The sequence below is a fragment of the Hemicordylus capensis genome, chromosome 2, assembly GCF_027244095.1.
Source record: "Hemicordylus capensis ecotype Gifberg chromosome 2, rHemCap1.1.pri, whole genome shotgun sequence".
NCBI lineage: Eukaryota > Metazoa > Chordata > Lepidosauria > Squamata > Cordylidae > Hemicordylus > Hemicordylus capensis.
In genome coordinates, this window is record NC_069658.1 from 103,687,973 (window position 1) to 103,711,570 (window position 23,598).

Sequence of the window (23,598 nt, forward strand, 5' to 3'; positions counted from 1 at the left end):
ACATTTAACTCACTTGTCACAAGAAGCAAAGTAAGAGCAAATGGATACAATCTTAGCTCATAAACTTCAGCTCAGTATTCACAAGCCCTGATTCTCTGTACATAGTGCCAGTCTGAATATGTGTACAGTGACATATTATATTAATTTTTTAAAAAAAAATAAATTACCTGTAGCTCCTTCAGGGGACTTCTTAAAGGCTGTGGGGGGTCTGCAAAGTTTCCCCCTCCTCCCACTGGCCTCTAGGGCCTCACAGGCACCATTTGAGCATGTGCGGTGGCCATTTTTTAAAATATATTTTTTAAAAATGGCCACTGTGCATGCTCAAATGGCCTCTGTGAGGCGTGGCATGCCCTAGGGCCTCACAGAGGCCATTTGAGCATGCCCAGTGGCCATTTTGTTTTTGGTGGCCATTTTAATTTTTTTTTTAATTTTAAGAAATTGCGCCCCCCCCTTCAAGTGGCACCCGGGGCACATGCCCTGCCTGCCCCACTCTAGATACGCCCATGCTTTTCAGATGCCTTTGATGAGTAGTATATAATATGAGTTATGAATGAAGTCATCCTATAAAACATTTAAAATATTATACTGGTATTTTCACCCTCTCCAGATGTCCTGCAGGATGCCAAGTATGCCAGAACTTAATCCGGTAAGGCTAGATATGATTTGAGACTGTGTTTTCTAAAATGGTTTAATATTATTAAGAACACTGTTTAGTTTGTTTTTGGCATTTATATACCGCTTTCCAAGCAAATCTCCCAAAGCAGTTTACATAAAAGCTTAAATAAGAAACAGTACATCAAGCAACATGTTTACATTTTTACAAGGTGAGCTCCTTAGGCTCACTTCTTTCTTCTTCCCTCAGAAAAAGATTGTCCTTGGTTGCTCAGTGGTGGCAGTTGGGGAGGGAGGGGCCACCTCAGTTGGAACATGGGAGCTGGATGATGGCAGCTCCCCAGCCTGCCTCTTTTCTTCTCCCCTCATCTGTGCAATTATTGTATATTAATTTTTATTTATTCAACATATTCCTCATTAATACAATTGTTAGTTGTATTTCAATAAGCTTCTGACAGATTGTTTGAAAATCCAGCTGTGGGCAAAAAGCTGCAGACTGCATTCCAAAGACCATCATCCATTGCTGGGATCTATTGTTGGATATGGAAGGTGTGATGGTTAGAGGATAGATTAGAATATAAGAACAACCATACTGGATCAGGCCCAAGGCCCATCTAGTCCAGCATCCTGTTTCACACCGTGGCTCATCAGATGCCAATGGAAGCCTACAGGCAGAAGTTGAGGGCATGCTCCCTCTCCTGCTGTTACTCCCTTGCAACTGTTATTCAGAGGCATCCTGCCTTTGAGGCTGGAGGTGGCCTATATCCCTCTGACTAGTATCTGTTGATAGACCTCTTTTCCATGAAGTTATCTAAATGCCTCTTAAAGCCATCCAGGTTGTTGGCTGTCACCACATCTTGTGGCAGAGAATTCCACAAGTTGATTATGAGTTGTGTGAAAAAGTACTTCCATTTGTTGGTCCTAGATTTCCCAGTAATCAATTTCATGGGATGACCTCTGGTTCTAGTGTTATGTGAGAGGGAGAAGAATTTCTCTCTATCCACTTTCTCCACACCATGCATGATCTTATAGACCTCTATCATGTCTCCCCACAGTCATCTTTTTTCTAAACTAAAAAGCCCCAGGTGTTGTAGCCTTGCCTCATAAGGAAGGTGCTGTAGGCCCCTAATAATCTTGGTTGCCCTCTTCTGCACCTTTTCCAATTCCGCAATGTCCTTCTTTAGTGTGGTGACCAGAATTGTACACAGTATTCCAAGTGTGGCCACACCATAGTTTTGTATAAGGACATTATAATATTAGCAATTTTTTCAATCCCCTTCCTAATGATCCCTAGAATAGATTCGGCCTTTTTCACATACTGCACATTGAGCTGCTGTACATTGAGTTGATAATTTCAACGAGCTGTCCACCACGACCCCAAGATCCCTCTCCTGGTCAGTCACCAACAGCTCAGATCCCATCAGCGTATACTTGAAGTTGGGGTTTTTCATCCCAATGTGCGTCACTTTACACTTGCCAACACTGAACTGCATTTGCCACTTTGTTGCCCACTCACCCAGTTTGGAGAGATCCTTTTGGAGCTCCTCACAATCTGTTCTGGATTTCACTACCCGAAAGAGTTTGGTATCATCTGCAAATTTGGCCACCTCTCTGCTTACCCCTACTTCTAGGTCATTTATGAATCAAAAAGCACCAGTTCCAGTACAGATCCCTGGGGGACCCCACTTTTTCTCCATTGTGAAAATGCTCCATTTATACCTACCCTCTGTTTCCTGTCCTTCATCCAGTTACCAATCCACACAAGTACTTGTCCCCTTATCCCATGACTGCTAAGTTTTCTCAAGAGTCTTTGATGAGGAACTTTGTTGAAAGCTTTTTGGAAGTCCAGGTATACTATGTCAACTGGATAACCTTTTTCCACACACTTGTTGACACTCTCAAAGTTTGTTGACACCAAAAAGTTTGTGAGGCAAGATTTACCTTTGCAGAAGCCATGCTGGTTTTCCCCCAGCAGGGCCTGTTCTTCTATGTGTTTTACAATTTTATCCTTGAGAATGCTTTTGATCAAATTGCCTGGAACAGACGTTAAGCTAACTGGCATGTAATTTCCCAGATCACCCCTGGATCCCTTTTTGAAAATTGGTGTTACAGTTGCTACTTTCCAGTTCTCCAGTACAGAGACTGATTGTAGGGATAAGTTGTATATTTTTGCAAGGAGGTTGGCAATTTCACATTTGAGTTAAGGAACTCTAGGATGGATGCTGTCTGGCCCTGGCAATTTGCTAGTTCTTAAATTTTTCAGACAGTTTAAAACATTGTGTCTCGTCACTTCTATCTGACTCAGCTTTTTAGTTTCCGTCCCCGAAAAGCCTGTATAAGTTCAGTATCCTCTGCCAGGAAGACAGATGCAAAGAACTCATTTAGCTGCTCTGCAACCTCTGTATCCTCCTTAATAATCCCTTTCACTCCCTCATTGTCTATAGGTCCAACTGCCTCCCTGGCAGGTTTCCTGCTTCTGATGTATTTAAAGAAGTTTTTGTTATTCCCCTTGATGCTTTTAGCTAAATGTTCCTCAAATTCTCTTTTTGCCTCCCTTATTGTCACCTTGCATCTCTATTTTATTTATTTAAAATATTTATATTGTATCCATCCAGTGCAATACTGCTTGGGATGCTCACAATAGGGATGTGCATGAACTGGTTTATGCACTCCTGGGAGGCGGGGGTGGGTGGGTAGTGTCATTTAAGGGGCAGGGAGTGTGCTCTTAACTGCCCCGCTGCTCCCCCCCAAGCATTCTCCCCAAAACTGCTGGTGCCGGACTGCAGCATACCTCCTTGCAGCCCCAGTCAGCATTGTACCGGATGTGTGCACACGCGTTGGCTACTTTTGGTACGACACAGACCAGGGTTGCAAGGAGGTTTGCTGCAACCCTGCGCTAGAGGTTTTGGGGAGAGCACCAGGAGGAGGAAAGCTGCAGGGCAGGTAAGGGCACCCTCCTTGCCCCTTAAAAGACCCCCCCCCCGCCACCGAACTGACTTGCACTCTTGACTTCCGAACTGGTACGGCGCTCCACAAAAGGAGTGCAGAACCAGTTCTTGCACATCCCTAGCTCACAACAACAAAACAATACAAGGTGAATAAAACTAATGGGAAAATAGACCCTGTTAGAAGCAGTAGTAGAACAGAGGTCATAGAAGGTTACCACTGGAAGAGACCTTGGAGGTCTTCTGGTTTCACCCCCAGCTCCATGCAGGAAAATGGCGATTGCATCCCTGACAGATGGCCATTCAACCTCAAATCCAAAACTTATAGAGAAGGAGAGCCCACTGCTGCATGAGGCAGGCTGTTCTACTGTCAGACAGCTCCAGCAGTTAGGAAATTGCTCCAACTTTCTAGCCTACATCTGTTTCCCTATAATTTTAATACATTGGTTCTAGTCTACCCGCAGGAGCAACAGAGAACACGTCTGCTCCTTCCTTTATGTCAAGGGTTCCCAACCTTGTTAAAACAAGTATATTCCTCCTCTCACAAACTTTCAATTCAGTTGCCCCACAAATATTTTTAGTGTGTGCACTAAAAGTTTTAGTTATAAAGTTTTTATGTATTATATAAAGGGTTTTTTTTATTTATATGCACACAAATTTAAACATTACAGTTAAGAGAGAGGCTACTCCAGTCACTGGCTTACAACAAGATTAAGTTAATCACGAGAGAGTATTTCCATTGAAAATTATTTCAGTGGGAGTACTCAGTGCGCATCTTCTGAAGCCTGTCAGTCAGGCTAAGGGAAGGGATATGCTGAGCTTCAGCATGCAGTCAGCCAGTCAGGAGCAGAAAGCAAGGATCTTCACCTTTCTCCCTTCCCTTCTGCTGTTAACACATCACTGAGGATGCTTCAGCTTCAATCCAGCGATCCTCAAATGGAGAATAAATAGCATAGCTGCAGTGTAGGGAGGAAGGAGGGCTCTGAGTACCCTCTAGAAAACCTTCAAGTATCCTTACTAGTACCTCTTGTTGGGAACCCCTGCTTTCTGTGACACCCTTTCAAATATTTGAAGACAACTATCATATCCCCTCTTAGCTTTTTCTTCTGCAGGTTAAATACATCCAGTTTCTTTAACCTTTTCTCAGAGGACTTGAATTCCAGACCTCTCTGTATGTTGTATGGATCCTTTCCTTAACCAATGCTTGAGCCTGATTATCCTTTCATATCATTACCTCTTATCTTTTGCCTCAGAAAGATTTCCCCCAGCTGGTTCCCTATTCTATCCTCACTCCACCTGAGTTCAACTCAGAGTTTGGGTCTGAATCTTGACAAAGATGTTCTTGTCCTGCCTTCTGGACACAAGCTTCTCACTTCCCACAGGTCTCAGATGCTTGCCCAAGGAATCCTCTTAAATCATCTGCTGGTCTCTGCTGCTGCCACCACCTCTCGGGACCTTAGCTCTGAAGATTTTCTTCCTCAGCTTCCCCCCACCCCCATCTCTGGAAGTGATATCAGCTCTTTTAGCTGCTACTCTTGCAACTTCCCTGACTTCTCTGCTGGGTTATTTGGATCTTCCACCTCTGTGCCAATTCATCTCTGGAACTGTCCATGAACTTTCTGGCCAAAAGCGAGCCCCTTTTTATATACCTCTGGCCTCAATTTTTTCTCAAATCTAGATTGGAGAAATGGTCAATACCATTTTTAAACTGGACTTTAAGTCAGGCTTTCCACTTGGTCTTTTAGGACACTTTTTGACCAATGACCATTTGGTTACTATTGCCCAATCATTTTGGGGGGATTTCAGTTCTTTATTGCATCTCTTGAGGGATTTTCTCATTCAAGCTCGGTTTCTATTACCGTAGATGATTATCTCATCCTTAGAATGAGAGGCAGATTTACACAAATGACAGATCCACACAAATGAATCTACCTCAAAGTCTTTGATCTACCTCAGCCAAACCTGTCAATCATAACGCTTCCTCCTCAACACTTCTCTCTCACACAGACATACAATAAATTAACATCATAAATATCAAACCAACGTGAATTCTTCATAGGAGGAAAAAAGCCAAGCAAAACATTTAATGTGGACAGTTCCACAGTTTTGAATCTGCCAAACTTAAATATTAGATAAAATGACAGAATATTGGACTTGAACTGCAGAGATCTAGGTTGAAATATCCATAGCTATTAAGTTCTCTGATGGCCTTGGGGAAGATATTATATCTTAGAGTCAAATATACATGATAGAAGAGATTTGTGAATAGGAACTCCTGTAGATTTCTGATGTGTGCTGTTGCTGCTGCTGCTGCTGTAGAGAGAGGGCCCACAACTCAAATTGGGACCATAGTGTTGGGGGAGGTGAACTTATCTGTATTCTTAATCTACATTCTATTTACCTCATGGGGCAATTTTAATGAACAATTAGCTATTCCCCTGTGCTGCAGTCCCAATCCAAATTTATCCCCCATTGTTTACATTAAAAGCAGGCAGAAGATCATATTCACAGATCTCCAGCATCTTATGGTTTGATCCTCAGCTTGAGCTTCTAAATAGAACTAGCTGGTCCGGGCGCAGAACATCTGTGCCTCTGGACGACCCACCCACCGCTGCTGCCTCCCCTCATCCCGTGCTTTATGTCTGGTGGGCCAGCTGGCCTGCCTGCTTCTTCTCCCCCACTTCTCCACCCGCCTGGCACTTTCTGGCTGGCGACCCAGCCTCTGCCCGCCTGACAACTCCTGACAGCGGCCACCTCTTGCTCCTGCTGGCCAGGCCGGTATCCCTATTTTCTCCCCCGTCCCTGTCACTATCCTATTGGGTGGCTGCTCGTGAACTCTTGCGAGAGCTGCCACACGTGGGATTAGCAACAGGTATGTTTAAGAGAATTATATATAAAGAAGATTATTGTGAAAAGTTGGAAACATCCAGATCCTGCTGTCATTTGCCTCTGTACATATATTTCAGAAGTTCTTACCTTTTCTCTCCTTTGTCCTTGAATTCAGTCTGAACTTTCTTCTGAAAGAATCTAGGTTGTTTATTTATGATGCAGTTTGTTCATAATGTTAGAAATATCTTACACACATCATAAGGTTATAGTAAGACCTTTCAGCTCTTATTTAATGGAGGCCCTTATGTTGCTTATCTTTTTATTTGAGATGTTGCTGTGGAAGGCTAATTGGTGACCATCCTGGCATAGATTATGGTTGGCAGTCTACAAAAGAGACAGAGAATGTGGAATGGTCTATCCAGAAGCATACAAAGACAAGCCCAACGGATGCATTTGGTACTATCAATTTTCAAGATAGTGATCATACCTACCATGCCAAGGTTTGTGTTTCAAAACTGAATTGTAACGAAGGCTGACATTGGGGCATAATTGGCGAGGGGAATTTTTTCCCCAATTCCCCCCTTCCCTCTGCAGCTGTCTCTGCCTTCCTAAAATATGTGCCTGAGGTTTTTACAACTTTCAGGGGCATATTTTCAGGAGGCACAGACACCTACAGAGAGAAGAAGCAGATTGGCAACAATCACTCTTCCCATTGTATATACAAAACATTATTTGGAATGCACAATATTTGTCTGGTAGTCAGTCAATGTTTGGATAAACTTGCCTAATACTTTAGCATGATGACAATAAAGCTTCAGAAAACTAATATTAATGCTGAACGTATAAAATGTCAAGGGTGACCGATGCGGTGGCTAAATTCTCATCAGTTAGAACAAGGAAGCAATTTGTGAACTGAGATTGACAGAGGGACTGATTCGCGGCCATGGGGTGTGGCTTATTTTGGGTCATTTGAGGGCTTGTATATGTGAATTGTATATTCTATAGCAGTAGAATATCTTCTACTGCTAGCTCTGATGCTGTAGTCATGATGGCTTGCTCTCCCCCCCCCCCCGGTCTATGGACCACAATAAATGTACTGACCAACTGAATGTGGAACATGAAGCTATTGGCATTAGAGTTTGCACATGCTTTTTCATAGGCTGCCTTCAGACATCATGGGAAACCTGAGGCAAACCCACTTCAGGTTGGCCCCCCATGATGTCCGAATTATCATAACCATGGTTCCCAGCAGCGGTGCATTTAGGCACGGACCCGGGGGGGGGGCCCTCCAAGAGCCCCAATGATGTCCCACCGCTGCTGTCTGGCCCCTATCACTGCTGTCAGATCCCCGCTGTCAGTGATTTTCCCTTCACCCCCGTTCTCCACTCACCCCCTGGTGGTGGTTGTGGTGGGCACAAGCGGGACTCCTCAGCCTGCAGGCAGGCCTCCTCAGGCCTGCAGACCAGCCTCCTCTGTCTGCGCTCATGCACAGTAGGAGTTATGGAGTGTAGCATCCCATGACGTCAAGGGATGTGATACTCCATAACTCGTACTGTGCACATGCGCAGGCCCGAGGAGGCCGGTCTGCAGTCCCAAAGAGGCCAGTCTGCAGGCTGAGGAGGCCCACCTTCACCTGCCGCTACTGCTGGCGAGTGGCAGTGGCGAAGGGGAAATAGCAGCGGGGGCCGTACAGCAGCATATTAGAAAATAGCATATTAGCTATGGGGGGGGGGGGGGCGCTCCATCACCTCAGGCCCAGGTACCAAAAATATCTAGGTATGCCTCTGGTTCCTGGACCCAACCATGGTTCCAATTTCCCTCTAAAACTCTGGAGGCACCCTCAGTTTGAAGTAAGGTGCGCTTACCAAACAGAGGCTCCTGAGGCTCCAATGTGTTGTCCGGTTTGTGCAAGCTGCACAAACTGGCATTAAGGGTGGGAATCTCCTCCTTCTCTGCAACACAGTTGGTTGTCATAGCTTTCCTTCCTGCATTGGAGGAAGCCCAGGCAGCAAGTTCTGCCCCCTTTGCAGTCTTCCAGACTGCAAATTGTTACAGTCTGGGGGTGTGCCAGGGGACTGGAAGCAAACTGCGGGTCTGTTGAACCCGCAGTTAAATGTTATGACCAAAAGCATCCGTTATTTGAGAACTGCAGTTTCAGGAGAGAAAAGGCTTGTCTGAAGCAGATCAAGCATCACAGATTATAAGGGTAATCACATGTGCAGCCTAACCCAGGCTAGAGCAGCAAAGCCTGGATTAGACAGCATGTGTGAAGCGCTGGGAGCAAAGTTTGCTCCTGGCACAGCCCCCATGCCAAACCCCACTTACAAACCCAGCATTTCTCAGCCACCGATCATCTGGGCAATCACTGCCAGGTTAAACAGCTTCCCTCCGACTCGCTGCCATTTCCAGCAGAGAGCCGCAGGGAAGGAGCGGCTGCATTCATGCCCTCGGGTGCCCTAGAGTGTGGGGGGGGGGTGGGGGGGGGTGAGTCCTCCACTCCCAGCATCTCCATTTGCTGCACTGCCACTTGTGTGGGCACGTTGTGCAGCACAGGGGAGGACAGTGGTTGCTTGTCTATTGGCAGCCCACCTACCCATTCTCCCCAGCAAAGTCATGTGCAAAGACCTCAAAGTGTTCCTGACATTTCACATCTTCAGGCATAATTCTGTTCATTCAGGGCAGTTAATGTGTTCAGATTTAGGTGGGGGGGGGGGAAAGATAAACATGCATGTGTGAAGCAGCCATAAATTGAAGTTTTAGAGCATGTAGGGTATGCCAAGATTCTTTCGCCTTAATGTCCAGCCTGTTGATGTTTGAAGCAAGGCAAAGAAGAGGGGAGACAACACAACATTAAACTAACCAGTAACCATGAGGTTTTGTGTCTGAGTAGTTTCTTAAGCATGACTTTGAAAATTGAAGATGAGATTGTGCAGCAGCAGCTGGAAATTGGAATTCTCAGAACTTGCAGTAGTCAGAGCTAGGATACTATATTCTTTTTTAGAGAGAGAGTACTGATGTGCTATCTTCTTTCCACAAATGTGCTCTTAATTCCGCCCCCAGTATATCAGAACTTCTTATGATACCAAGCTGGATCAGTTGTTGCACCTCATGGTGAAAGAATGGCAAATGGAATTGCCCAAACTGGTAATTTCTGTTCATGGTGGCATCCAGAACTTCAAGCTTCCATCTAAGCTTAAGAAGCTTTTTAGCAAAGGCTTGGTCAAAGCAGCTGAGACGACTGGAGCATGGATACTAACAGAAGGCATCAACACTGGTACAGTAATCTCTTTTTTCAGTTTAGGAACACAGGAGGCTGCCTTTCACCAAGTCAGACCATTGGTCCATCTAGCTCAGGATTGTCTACACTGACTGGCAGCAGCTCTCCAGGTTCCAGGCAAGAGTGTTTCTCAGCCCTACCTTCAGATGCCAGGGATTGAACCTGGGACCTTCTGCATGCATGCAGATGCCCTACCACTGAGCTATGACCTATCCCCTAAGGGGAATAACTTACAGCAGACAATACTCGCATGTAGTCACCCATCCAAATGCAAACCAAGGTGAACCCTGCTGAGCAAAGGAAACTATTCACGCTTGCTACTGCAAGACTGGCTGTTCACCCACTTCATCCCACTTGTTTCACAATATCGGTTTTTTAGGTGAAGGGCAGTGTTACACATTAATTATTCATTTATTAAGTGATTTAATACGCCATCCAATCCACAGACTCAGGGTGGTGTACAAACAAGAGCAGCATCCAAGATTTAAGCGGGGGGGTGGGGGGGGTGGATAAATAAACCAAAAATAACATTAAAAATAATTAAAGGGCAAATGCCTGGTGGAAAAGATATGTCTTCAATAAGGTTTTGAAGGCTGAAAGGGAGGAGGCAGACTGAATTGGGGGGTGTCTGTGGTTTGTGCTTGTTAGTTTGTTTGATGTGCACAATGGAATATTCTGGGCAGGGGAAGAGTTTTGCACCATTATTTCCTCAAATGTATCCCTGGGATCAGCAGTCCATATGGGCACAAGTAGCTTAGATGAGCCAAGTTAGATATGACAGCAGTATATTGGTTGTTAAAACCTGGGTCTGCCCTAATCACAGGTAAAGCAGAGGGGTGTCAAATTTTTAAGCAGCATGTGAGTGAGGGAAACTGAATCCTCCCCACTCTCACTACTTACTCCCCTGTAGTGTCTCCCACCAAGACTTTTTCTCCCAGCTGAGTTCACTTTTGGTATTTGAGTTCGGCTGAGGGGGGGGAAATGGGTTGCTGAGTGACAAATTGAGGGGGAAGTCTGGTGCAGACAGGAGGAGGGTTTAGCACTCCTCCACCTGTTGCCTGCGTTTCCTCTATAAATTGTACCTCGCCCCTTGGGTTCAAGTTGTATCACCACATACAATTGGGTGCTCAGGCTGCTGCCATCTGTTGCCTAGCAGCCGAAGATCCAGGTTAAGTCAAACTTTCTTTGGCTGAGGGAGAGTCACTCATGCTCACTTCCCTTGCCACTACAAAAGGGAAAGCTGTGCTGTCGAGTCGGGGTTGACTCCTGGTGACCACAGAGCCCTGTGGTTTTCTTTGGTAGAATACAGGAGGGGTTCACCATTGCCTCCTTCCGTGCAGTATGAGAGGATGCCTTTTAGCATCTTCCTGAATCACTGCTGCCCGATATAGGTGTTTCCTATAGTCTGGGAAACATACCAGCGGGGATTCGAACCAGCAACCTCTTAACTTGTCCCTAGGCAAGTTATTCCCTGCTGTGCCATCAGGTGGCTACTACTACTGCATTGCAATGTGAGCAAATGGTGGGCAGGGTTTAAATATTGTTGGCAGGAGGGCAGAGAATCCTGAATCTCACTGGCCTGACCTTTGTCCCAGACATGAGGAGAAAAATTACTCAAACTCATTGAAACTAAAAACATTAGGGAATAAGCATTTCCTTACTTGTTCTTTTAATTTCAGTGGTACTACTTTAAGTAATTTTTTAACTAGTTCCCCATAGTACCATGGTACTCTTCTCCTCTTGTATCATACTGAAACTGTCTGAAGTCAGAGAGCAACATATTTTGACCCAAAGGTATCAAATGCTGAGAACTATAGAATCAGATACTGGATTTCAGGTGCATTCACAAGAGAATAGTAATCTTCCTTTGGGAATCAGTACAGTTCTCATTGAGGGGTTTGCAGCAGTCATCACTTACAGGATTGCTTCTTTCCCTCTTTCTGAAGGCAAATTCATGTGGAGAAGTGGGGGATGTTTCCAAGGTTTCCCTTCCCCTGAGAAATACCTAGGACTCAGATTTGGGATGGGGAAGAATAGCTCTTGGTTTAGGATGGGGAAGTGTCCCTTACTACTTTCTCAGAACCTAGAGGCCATGTTAAGTTGAAGGGAATGCGGGCAGGGGCACGTTTGGAAAAGAAGCCTCCAACCTTGTTCCACATATGGCAATTGGCTTTCCTCCACTCCATCTCGCACTTGTCAAACTTCATGATCTGTTTGCTTGTAATAGTAATAAAAAGCAAAATTAAAATGTTCTCAAATGACATGATTATGGGTATCAAAACTTGTGTCATTCTTGGATAGAATGACCTTGCAAGTACTACCCAAATAGGATTGCATGCTTCTAGTTTCAAACATTCTGGTTCCTGGGTGGGGCTAGGTGGAGCCTGAGTAAGCCAGAGGGAAGGGACTACCACATCACTACATTTCTTGGCTGCCACCCACCCTGCCTCTCTCAGTCCTTTCTCGGAGTCTGTTGGGGAAAGCTATAGGCAAACAGTACCCATGTACCCTATGGACTTGCATACAGCAGTATGTAAATCAGGGCTTTGGGGCTGTGCTCAACAAACTGGCATTCTAGTGAGTATGCACTGGGTGTACATTAAGCATCAAGTGAAAATGTTGCTGTTGAACGCTCCCCACTCACTAAATACTGAAAACATTCTAACTACTAAGCAAGTTTTTTGGCGTTTACACAAAAATTATAGCAACTGGTTCAGGGAGATATATATATATATTTTAAAAGACATTTTTTTTCCTTGGTCATTTGGCAATCCTGTAACTAATATACAGCCATGACACATTTAAAGCCGTGTTCCATTACAGCACTCACAGATACCCTATTCCATTTGACACAGTATCTGATGGGAAAATTTTGCATTATCTCAGCCACACAGTTTTGAGTTCTGAAAACAGAAGTGAGGAAGAGCATCCTGATCATGTACAATAATGGAATAATGCTGCTGTAGGAAGACAAAGATTTGCTTCAAAAGCCACTTTGATGCTGGGTCACCTTAATCAACTACCCAGCTAAGTCTTTTCTGCATGCCACTCCCCTCTTCTAATTATAATATTGTATTTGTCTAGGAGTGTCAAAGCATGTCGGGGATGCACTAAAACTTCATGCTTCTCAGTATTTAAGAAAGATCTGGGCTGTTGGAATCCCACCTTGGGGTATCATTGAGAACCAGAGGGACCTCATTGGGAAAGATGTGAGTTAATTAATGTACTTTTCAATTTTCTAAGTTTGTATGAGCAGGGGTCTATAAGTGGATAACAGTTGTCCCAGAAGTACACCTGCAGTGGATACTGCCAGTGCTGGTAAAAGATTTCACTCATTCGGCATCACTTTGCACAAATCCATTTTAGGGCTAAACTAGAGCCTGAATCAGACATTATTTCTAGCTGGGCTGGAAGTTCCACCCCTGCTCACAATTACAGTGGCATTCATTCACAGAGGTGAATGCTGCTTCTGTGATGGCAGGCACTTCAATGATCATGACGCTGGGGTGCCTCTGAGATGCTAGAAGGCACAGCACCTCTAGAAATAACACCTGAATAGGCTACTGTTGTATCTATTCCCCATTTCCTTAATACAGGGCAGATAAAGTTATGCAGATCTATCTGTGCAGATTAGTACTGAAACTCCTGCTGCTTATGACTTTTTGCTAGGCATTATTAGTCATATGCAACACTATTTTATTCTCACTGTAAAATTACTTAGGCTGAGAGACAGTAAGCCTGTTCTCACGACTGGGCAGGCAGGTAGGGGAGGGAAGGAAGGGTTCCACCTATTTTCCCGCCAGACGATCCTCAGTGTCTTTATGGGCACACTGTTGTGCACCCACGTGATTCGTGCTGCTTCATGCATCATGGATCATTGGAGGCTGGGACTGCTTGTCCCAGCCTCCAGGAATCCCACAATGCACTGTGCAATGAGCGTGGTTCATTGAGGGATTTCTCTGAGAGTCAGGTGCTTTAGGTGCCCGACTGTGTATGTTTGGGCTGCGTGTAGCCTGAGCGTACACACGACCCCATACCTGGGGTAAAGGGCACAAAACCCGGACTTGTGAGGCTTGATCCTGGTGCCGTACATGAGCAGCCCTACCCAGGTAGGGCTTCCCTAATCTGTGGAGGGCTGCTCATGTGCATAGCTTTAGTGACTTGCCCAAGGTTGCTGAATGGGGATTTTGACCTTGATGCAAATCTAGCCGATCCACTACGTCACACAGATTCTCATACAGTCAGATGTGACTATTATCAGGTCAGAGCCGAAATAAGCAATTTCAAACTTTTCCATATATCCCTACATTGCTTGAAATGCATTGCTACTAGAAGTAACTTTTTAAGTCTGTGCATGTGTGTGTTGCAAATCCTGATTTCCATGGAAGTAGTATATTTTAATGACAGATATGTAGTTTTCAAAATCTAATTCTAGCTTCCTTTAAAAACATTTTCATTTCAGTAGGCAGTTATGAGGCATTTTAAAGATAAATTAATATAAATCTAGAATAATGTTAAAATTTGCTTTCACAATTAAGCTTTTATCCCTGCTCCTTCACAGGCACATAGACTTGCATGCATAACTAATATTCACTTTTATCTTTATCAGTGTCAATGTGAGATCTTAGAGTGGTGAAAGTGCTTAGCAATCTTGCACAATCTTAGCACAGAAAAGAACTGTTTGCAACTCATTAAGTCTAGGTTTTGTACATTAAAAAGTACATTCATATCTTTTTAGCTATAGTAACACAATGCTATTTAAAATGTTTAATGTGTGCATGGTATAATGGTATATAGTAAGTCATTCATCAAGAAAGAAGAATCTTTAGGCCATGGATTATGGCTTTTTATTAGTTCATGAATGGTAAAATCTGTAATGTAACTGATTTGATATTTTAAAAGATAACTAAATGTTTAGCTTTTCAGCCCAGGAACATTCTTCTTCTGTAGACACCTTTAAAAGTTTGCCTGCATCTCTAGGTATCCTTTCTTCAGATACAGTAGAGCTCTTATCACGATCAGTGAGAAGAGCTCCTCCAAGGTTGGCGGGGAGAGTGGCTTTGCCTAACCCTCCCTGCAGACGATCACTCACCTTTTGCTGGGCGGGCAGTTTTCCCGCAGCTCTCTTGCAGTCTGCTCCGGGGGTTGGGTGCAGGGAAGTGCCACTGTGTGGCGCCCTGCTCCCTGGAGCCCCAATAATGCACTGCGAGAGTGTGTGGTGCATTACTGGGATTTCCATTCCTCCGAGTATGCCTGCTGTGACTGCAGGCAGTCATGGCAGACACACAATCACAAAAACGAGCTCAAGGGGAGCGCTCACTCCCTTAATCTAATTTAACTAGGAGGCTTCACAGGCAGATTTGCTGCCTTGTAGCCACTGGGGTCGATCCCGATCATTGTGGTTCACATGAACTTGCAAAACCAGGCTGGACTCCCTTAGCCACGCTCATGTGAATAGCCTCAGTATATTCCATAATAAAAGATTCAATTTCTAGCCATATGTTAATTGAGGAGTTCATTCTTTACAACTAGAGAACAGCAGCTGGCATCCTGCATAATCAGGGTTTCTTAAACTTGGGTGCCCAGGTGTTGATGGACTACAATTCTCATCATCCCCAGGCACAAAGGCCATGGCTGGGAATAATGGGAGGTATAGCCCAACAATATCTGGGGACCCAAGGTTAAGAAACCCTATGCTGAATGGGGGAAACACTAGTGTTTCTGAAATATTTAACTAATACAGCTCCACTGTTGGATCAGTGGTGGGGGCAAATTTTGATGACCTTCCTTCCCCAACTGGAAGCATTTGTGCCACTCAGAAATATGTCCCTGAGGGTCACACAGCCAATGATCATCCATATGTTGTGTTTACAATTGTATAAATAACTGTTTATGAACTTGTTTATAAACTGTTATTGAAAATAATAAATGTCTGGAACAGGAGTGCTTAAAAAACATGAGTGCAAGGATGTCTTGTCTAGTCCTGACAGAATCTTATGAAAATGTGACCCAGAGTATGTTGATAACATGTTGGGAAATAAAATAACCTTTGTTTCTCTATTAGGCAATACAAAGAGATTGTGCAGTGTATGACAGGTATCTTCTCCTTGCCCTGAGCTTGTAAATCCACTCCTAATTATTAATACCACTGCATTATTTTTGTGTGTGAGGGCTGCCATTTTATACTTTGATTCTCCTTAGGTAGTTTGCCTGTATCAGATGTTGAGCAATCCTCTCAGCAAGCTGAGTACCCTCAACAGCATGCATTCTCATTTCATTCTGGCTGATGATGGCACACTGGGCAAGTATGGCAACGAAATGAAACTCAGAAGAAATCTTGAGAAATACCTGTCGCTTCAGAAAATACACACTAGTAAGTCATTTGTGAGTGGTCTCATTCAGTAAAAACATGCTCCTTTCAGCTAGTTCTCTTGAGAGGCAGCTGTGTTACTTTCCTAACCCTAATAAGGGTTGTTTGCTCCCACATATGTCTCCTTGTATGCTCAGTTCAACACCTGCAGGTTGGCCCCAGTGACCAAAGTTTGGTGGGTACTGTCAGGAGTCAGGCCATCTCAGCTGCAGCACCTATTTTGTAGGACACACTGCCTAGGGAAGTCTTTCAGGCCCTGTGCAATGGGCCTTTGGTCACCGGGCAAAAACCTGGCTCTTTTGGATGGCATTTGAGGACAAATTAACTTTAATCCCTACAAACTGGGCAAAGGGGCACTTTTTGAAGTGGTGGTTCTCTTTATACTAAACAGGGGGATATAAATTCTCTTTATATTTGATAGGGACAACTGGTCCTATCAAACCCCAGAACAGATCTCTCTAGTGGCTGGATCTATCTTCCCTTTGGAGACAGGGAACCATCTTCTTACTATTATTCTTTTTCTACATAAACTGCTTTGAGAACCATTTTGTTGTTGAAAAGCAGTATACAAGTAGTAGTGGTGTGTTCTGCTGCTACTGCTTTTCTGTAGTGCTTTATCATTTCCCCCCTTTTATTATGATATTCTTTTGATAGCCTGTTTGTTCTGATTAAGCAGCTTTGAATTGTATTTTTAGAAAGATGGGACAGAAAATACAAACAAAAGGATATATCATAGGGAACACTTTCTTGGAAGCATCAGTATGACAGATTATTTTTCCCTATTGGTAACTGGGCCACATCTTAAGCATATTTTGTAATCTTAGGCCATTGTAGCCACCTGCTTATCATCCAATTCCTCATAATGTCTGTGCAGATGGGATCAAGTCACCATAAAATTGGCATAAAGGGTCCCTGTGCTCAGTTTAAAGGGAGCTGAACAAAACAGGATTAGTTTTCGTTTGGGGAACTGAACTCCATTGGAAGCATTAAAAATGTTGTTTAGTTTATGTTTGGAACTGTTGCTCAGAACATGTGTGATGCCTCTTCTCTTACTTCCTTCAAATCTCTTCTTAAAACCAAAGTTTTCCATGAAACCTTTGGCACAATGCCTCAGTCCCCATTTCTTACAGTAACAAAATAAATTCGTGTAACTGGATACTGAAGCAACAGCATATTCTTCACTATTTACCCCGCCCCCCGCCCGTTTTTTCTTTCCTTCCTCTATTGTCTTCCTTGTGCCAATACGTAGACTGTAAATCCCTCTGGACAGGGGCCTATCCTCTCTTTCTTTGTAAAGCACCATGTATGCATACATAAACAAACAACCGTAATAACGACTTTGGAGTCTCTACTGTTGTATTATGTTCCCTTTTAAGCTGTACAACTCTTGGTGGCAACTCTTTCACTAACTGGTAACAAAACATCCTTTTCCCCATTGGAATTATCCTTATCCATTGGAAGAGACTGCAATTTTAGTGCCCCTCTGCAGAAATTAGTCAGGTGGATTTGTTTGTTTATGTTGGGGTTTTTTGGCATTAAAATTGAGGAAAGCACACAGGGGAGGAGAAAAGCACCATGCCAACAGGAATAAAGGAAGAGAACAGGAATGGTTCACTGGCCGAAAGTCCGTCCCAACATGTTTGGAGAGGAACTCTTCTTCAGGGGACTAGAATATGTAAAATATACCAAATTAGAATAAGGACTATATGAAAACTAAATCATCATCATTGCACAAATTAGAAGCCATAATTATAACCTTATAAAACAAATGGAAATAAGATAAAACCTGAGTATGACAATAAAGGTTATGATAAATAACTTCTTGTAGCCAAGCTACCAAGTTCAGATAGTATAGCAGCAATATTAAAGTCATGAATAGAATAATATATAGTAAGTAAAATTAAAATACAGAAAATAAAAAAGAGTAAAGCATCATAAATAACTCATAGTGATGACAATGCTCATCAGCTTCTAAGTATTCTATGAAGAGGGTATCCTCATATTATTTAAGGTAAAGAGACCACAGGTGCATGGACTAATTAGCAAAACAGCTATTCATGTCATGGTTTCATTTTTCTGATTAGCTGTATGTGGGCTACTTATCCCATGTGTTGTAGCTACCATAGTTTAGGTAGTTTTAATTTCTCTGCTGTAGTGTCTGAACTTGGTAGCTTGTCTGTAAGAAGTTATTTATCATAACCTTTATTGTCCTTGTACTAGAAGTTTTATCTTATTTCCATTTGTTTTATAAGGTTGTAATTATGGCTTGTTTTTTATATCTCTTTTATTTGGTGCAATATGACTATTTAGTTCTATATAGTCCTTTTGATTTTATTTCTATTTCTTATTATTCTAATTGGTATTTAATAAAATAATAAATTAGTAAACAGCTTTATTTGTTAGCTGCCCCATGACAAATTGTTCTTTGAGCGGCTTACAACACAAATTGTACATATGTAATTTTGTGTATTGTAGTCCCCTGAAATAGAAGAGTTTCTCCCAAAACATGTTGGGACCTATGTGCGCAGCTCCACTTAAATATTATTCTTGTTCTTTCCTCAATATTCTTGTAATTAAATTATTCATTTATAATTTAGCCTAGATTGGTTACAAAGCTACTTGCACTCACTTGAAGTCTTATCCAAGGGATTTCAATGCCAGTGCATTTTAAGATCTCTTGTAACTTCATATTATGTGATTTCTGTTCAGTGACCATAGTCAATTATTGTCTTCATCAGCAATAATCTCAGCGGTTTTGTATTTATGATTCAAACCACATAAATATTTACTTGGAATATTTAACAGGAGATTGTTTATAGCAGCTCACAATTTTCTCTCTCTTGTGATTCTACCCCCTCCCCCAACATGGGGGCAACAGTAGATTGTGAGATGGATTATGCCCTGTATTGTTGACAATTTCTGTGTGGCTTTAAACAGGTATGGGACAAGGAGTGCCATTGGTTGGGTTGGTTGTGGAAGGCGGTCCAAATGAGATCCTGACAGTGTGGGAATATGTGAGGGACAAACCTGCTGTTCCTGTAGTAGTGTATGAGGGAACTGGTAGAGCTGCAGACCTCCTTGCTTTTACTCATAAGCACACAGCAGATGTGACGTGAGTATTTTCAAGTTATAGTGTTTGTTTTGATTTGTAATTTTGTGAAATGTTGCAAAAAGATGCCTTTAGTTACTCAAAGAATGAGTGCAGCGAAGTAACCTATTATACTTTCAGGACTTTGCAGCAGAAGCTAGAAACTGACTGCCTGTGGTCTAAATCTGGCCTATGGCCAACTGCTAGTTGACCTAGCATTCGTCTTTGTGCCTCTTGTGGCTAAAAGGAATCTTTCTTACCCAACAAAAGTCCTTGTAGCTGAGTTCAGTAAGAAAGGGAAATGTCAGAGACGTAAATAGGTTGTTTTTCTATAAACTCAGGGCTTCCCAGCCCATCCCCAGTCTTCCAAGGAAAGACAACATGCTGGTGTGATCCTCCCCCCACCCCCCGCCACCCTCCAACCTCTACTCACTATGTGTATGTCAACAATAGTGAGGAAGGGAGAGGCGCAGTTATTTGGCCTGTAGCCAATTTAGTAGCCTATCACTGTTGTATATTGTGGATCAACTACTTAGGCTGCGTTCATATAACAGCTAAGCATGTGTAACTCCCAAAATTACTTAATTCATCCTATTTGTGGACAATAGATCTTGACCTTGATTATTTATCGGTGGTGATATATGTGGGGCAAGCAGAACAAAGTGGAATGGCTTCCTTTGTGTGCTACGTATTTGTTGGAAAAAATATTGATATTATGAAGATAAAAGTCAAGAATCATCTCAGGATGTAATTTTACTTTTGTACAATTGTTTCTTCCTTAGGAATCTGAGCCCTCAGCTTAAGGAAGAGATATTATTAATGATTCAGAACATATTCAGTTTTGGGCAGAAACAGTCCCATCACCTATTCAAAATTTTAATGGAGTGTATGGAACACAGAGATTCTGTAAGTATGAGGAATTCATGGGATCATTTCTATTAAACTCATCTGGGATGTCATTGATTTTTCTATTGCTTGCATCACCTTTCAGAAGAAAAACTGCAGAACAAAATTGATCAATAATTACCCTTGTTTGATGTTTTTGATGGCAATGTGAAAACTGCATCACTGAAAGTAACCTGAAGACATTTTGCAAAGTGGAACCGCAAATGTGCACGCACACATAGTTTATTGCATGCTGTAATGTAAAAAGCTAGTCTAAGTGCAATAGGCTCAGAATTTGATCAAATGGTCTAGCTAATGAGTATTGATGGCTTACAGGCAACTGAATGGTATATATATTATCAGAAAATGTTGATTCAGTCTGGAGGAAAGGCTCAAAGCAGATGGAGGAGGAGTTCTTTCAAGATGAGGATGGAACTGCAACCTGCTACCTTGCCAATGTACATTCTTATAGGCTTCTGTGCTGGAACTTTATAGGCCTTTCTTTTAGTTTTCTAAGGCTGAAGATGGGGGCCAACTTCAGTTCCTGAATCTCTCCCCTATCCCCTTGTCACGCCTCACCGTCAGAATTCTATCCCTTCTGCTGCTCCTCAGTCATGGAGCTCTGCTTCAAGACCACTTCAAATGTACTTACCTAAAAGTAACTGCAAAAGGGCCCTTTCCTGTACTGTCGATCCAAGCATGATGAATAATGGCTGAACTCTTCTCTCCTGTATGCCCTTTCCTGTTGTATGTAGTGTTAGGACACCAGCATCAATGTGGTGTTAGGACACCATGCCTTCAAGGACATGGAATACTGGTGCCGACCCTGCATGTGATTCGACACGCAGGGGATAGGTGTTCAGACATTACTTTCTGTGTGATGATCACCAGCAATGGTGAACCCCTCCTGTATTCTACCGAAGAAAACCACAGGGCTCTGTGGGCGCCACAGAAATCGACTTGATGGCACACTTTACCCTTAACTTTATTAGCAGGAGCATAGGGAGGCTGGTGGCAGGCCCGTGTGCGGCTGCTGCCGTGGCCCCCTAGCCCTGCCCCTGCATCGGATATCAGATGCAGGGGGCCAGCTAGCCCCACCCTCACATCTGATGTCAGATGTGGGGGTGTGGTCTCCCTCCCAAACAGGGCCCTGCAGCTCCGTTTGGAAGGGAGATTGGCCTGCGCTGCATTGGGCAGCGCGGGCCGGGGCAACTCTCCCTGCCTTAAAGACAAGGAGAGCCATTCTGGCTGCACTGCCAATGCAGAATGGGCCAATCTCCCTCCTAAATGGGGCCGTGTGGCCCCATTTTGGAGGGAGATCGATCAACCCTGCTGATTTGGCAGAAAAACCAAGTGTGACTCTCCCTGCCTTTAAGCAGTGCGAGTTGATTTTGGTTCCAAATGGGGTCGTGTGACCCCATTTGGGACCAAAATAATGCCCCCCCTCTCATCTAATGTCAGACGCAGGTGTGTGTGTCTGGGGCTGTGCTTGTGGCCCCTGATTGGTGGCAGCCCGGGTTCTTTGGACCCGTTTACCCAATGGTGGTCCCACCCCTGTTTATTAGGGGAAATATGGTAGTGAGTGCATTTGACTGGTCCAAGAGCTTATTTTGCTCAACTTTAGAAAAGAGCACAATGATAACCAGAAAACCGAGAGTGAGAAGTGTAGTTGAACATACACTGCCCTGTGCATCATCGTTATGATTTCCATGCCACACAAAAAATACTGTGACACTCTAGCTTTAATTTAATTTAATCTTGTTATTCTTATTTGTGTGAAATAAATGAATGCTCCACTTTTAATTGCTAGTGTGGTACAATGGTCAGATTAGAACTTGGGAGACCCAGGTTCAAATCTCCACTTAGTAACTGGGTAAACTTGGGCCAGTCTTAGTGTAACCTACCTAACAGGGGTTTTGTGAGATAAAATGTGAGGAGGCTACGTATGCCACCCTGAGTTTGATGTAAGAAGGGAAAAATAAAAATATAATAAACCACCAACATACTGGCTTTTATTTATTCATGTATTTATTGCCAGTTCTTGCTCCACCACACAGAGTAGCCTAGAATTGTTGCTTCATTTTCTGCAAAGGGGTTTCTTTCTTCCCTCACTAACCTGATTTACTATTTTGATTGGCAGATAACAATATTTGATGCAGAGTCAGATGAGCATCAGGACATGGATTTGGCAATCCTAACTGCCCTTTTAAAAGGTATTTATGTATCAATTAATCTTTATTGATATAGTCACAGACCAGCAAACAACCCAAATACAGGCTGAATAAAAGAAAACAAGTGTGTGAACATAATACAATAAGCAAAATTGGCATAAAAATGATACCTAACAGTACCTACCAATACTATACAGAGTGCGTTCAAACCCACTATGTGCACTCTGTACCGGCTATGAGGAAACTAATATCTGTTTTGTAATCTTACTAGCAATCAGACAAAACTTAGTGACATTTAAGGAAATCTCATCTTTCTGGTCAGACAGCAAAAATCTTACATATAATAAATCCATGTTATTTGGAAAATTAATTAAAAGAGGATGAATGTAATGCTGATGAGACCCCCTATATCACTCGCAATATAATAAGATATGGGATGTTGTTTCGATGGCACCTCTGTTGGGGGTGGAGGTGCATGGAACCGGTTCCATGCACACCCAGGGGGAGGGAAGGGGTCTCTTTAAGGCTTGGGGATGGTGCTCTTAACTCCCCCGCCACGCTTCCCCCACTGGTGCCGCATTAAAAGTAGCTGGTGCGGGGCGACTGTATTCCCTCTTGCTGCTCCAGTCAGCATAATACCAGAAGTGGCATGCACACGTGCGCACGCCACATACATGCATGCACACCAGTTTGAATGTGGGGGTTCCAAAGCTGTTCGGCGTTCTAAGAATAGAACGCTGAACAGGTTCATGAACATCCCTAACCTCTGTTGGGGTTTGTGATTATTTATCAAAGCACCAAGGAAGCTACCACTCCAGTTACAGGCTACAGAGTTTAGTTGTTGCAGCTATTTAAGTAACACACATGGAGATCACTGTAGAATCTAAAGGAAATAGGTTTATTAGTGAAATACATTTGGGATAGGAAAGACCTATCCTATCTATCAGCTACATAATGAGGCTCTACACACAATCAATGTGTAGAGCCTCATGGGGTTCAGCAGTCACTCATTGCTGGGTGGCTGGATCGGCTACCCAGATGAGCAGCAGCTTTGGTTCGGTTGGGAGCTCCGGGGGAATGGGGAAGTGGAGAGCTGCCGTGTGGTGCCCCAGCCCCCCAGAGCCCCAAGAAGGCACCGCGCAAGTGCGCTCCCCCCCCACCCCGAGTGTTTCAGCTGTGGCTGCAAGCAGCCTCAGCTGACACAACATGTGATTGCAATAACAAGGTTAACAGAGCGCTCGCTCCATTAACCTCATGTAATGGGAGGGGTTGTTAGGCAGACTAGCTACCATGGAACCACCAGGCTCACCTGTGAGCCTGGTGGTTCCAACAATCACTGGAAACAGGACTGGGTTCCCTTAGCCTGTTTTTATTGATCGTGGGAATAGCCTCAATGAATAGGTAGGGAGAGTGAGAGATCT

At 43.5% G+C, this 23,598-nt stretch overlaps 1 protein-coding gene across 1 annotated transcript in view; it reads left to right on the forward strand.

The window, feature by feature from the left end:
• The first annotated feature begins 905 nt into the window (after window positions 1–905).
• The window catches only part of TRPM6 (transient receptor potential cation channel subfamily M member 6), a 140,732-nt gene continuing 118,039 nt past the window's right edge, over window positions 906–23,598 (forward strand). Inside the window, exons 1-8 of the mRNA XM_053300488.1 lie at window positions 906–994; window positions 6,715–6,886; window positions 9,447–9,660; window positions 12,748–12,872; window positions 15,865–16,036; window positions 18,971–19,145; window positions 19,904–20,027; window positions 22,147–22,219. Coding sequence (XP_053156463.1) covers window positions 939–994; window positions 6,715–6,886; window positions 9,447–9,660; window positions 12,748–12,872; window positions 15,865–16,036; window positions 18,971–19,145; window positions 19,904–20,027; window positions 22,147–22,219 — 1,111 coding nt within the window. The 5' untranslated portion in view covers window positions 906–938. The remainder of the gene's footprint in view (window positions 995–6,714; window positions 6,887–9,446; window positions 9,661–12,747; window positions 12,873–15,864; window positions 16,037–18,970; window positions 19,146–19,903; window positions 20,028–22,146; window positions 22,220–23,598) is intronic.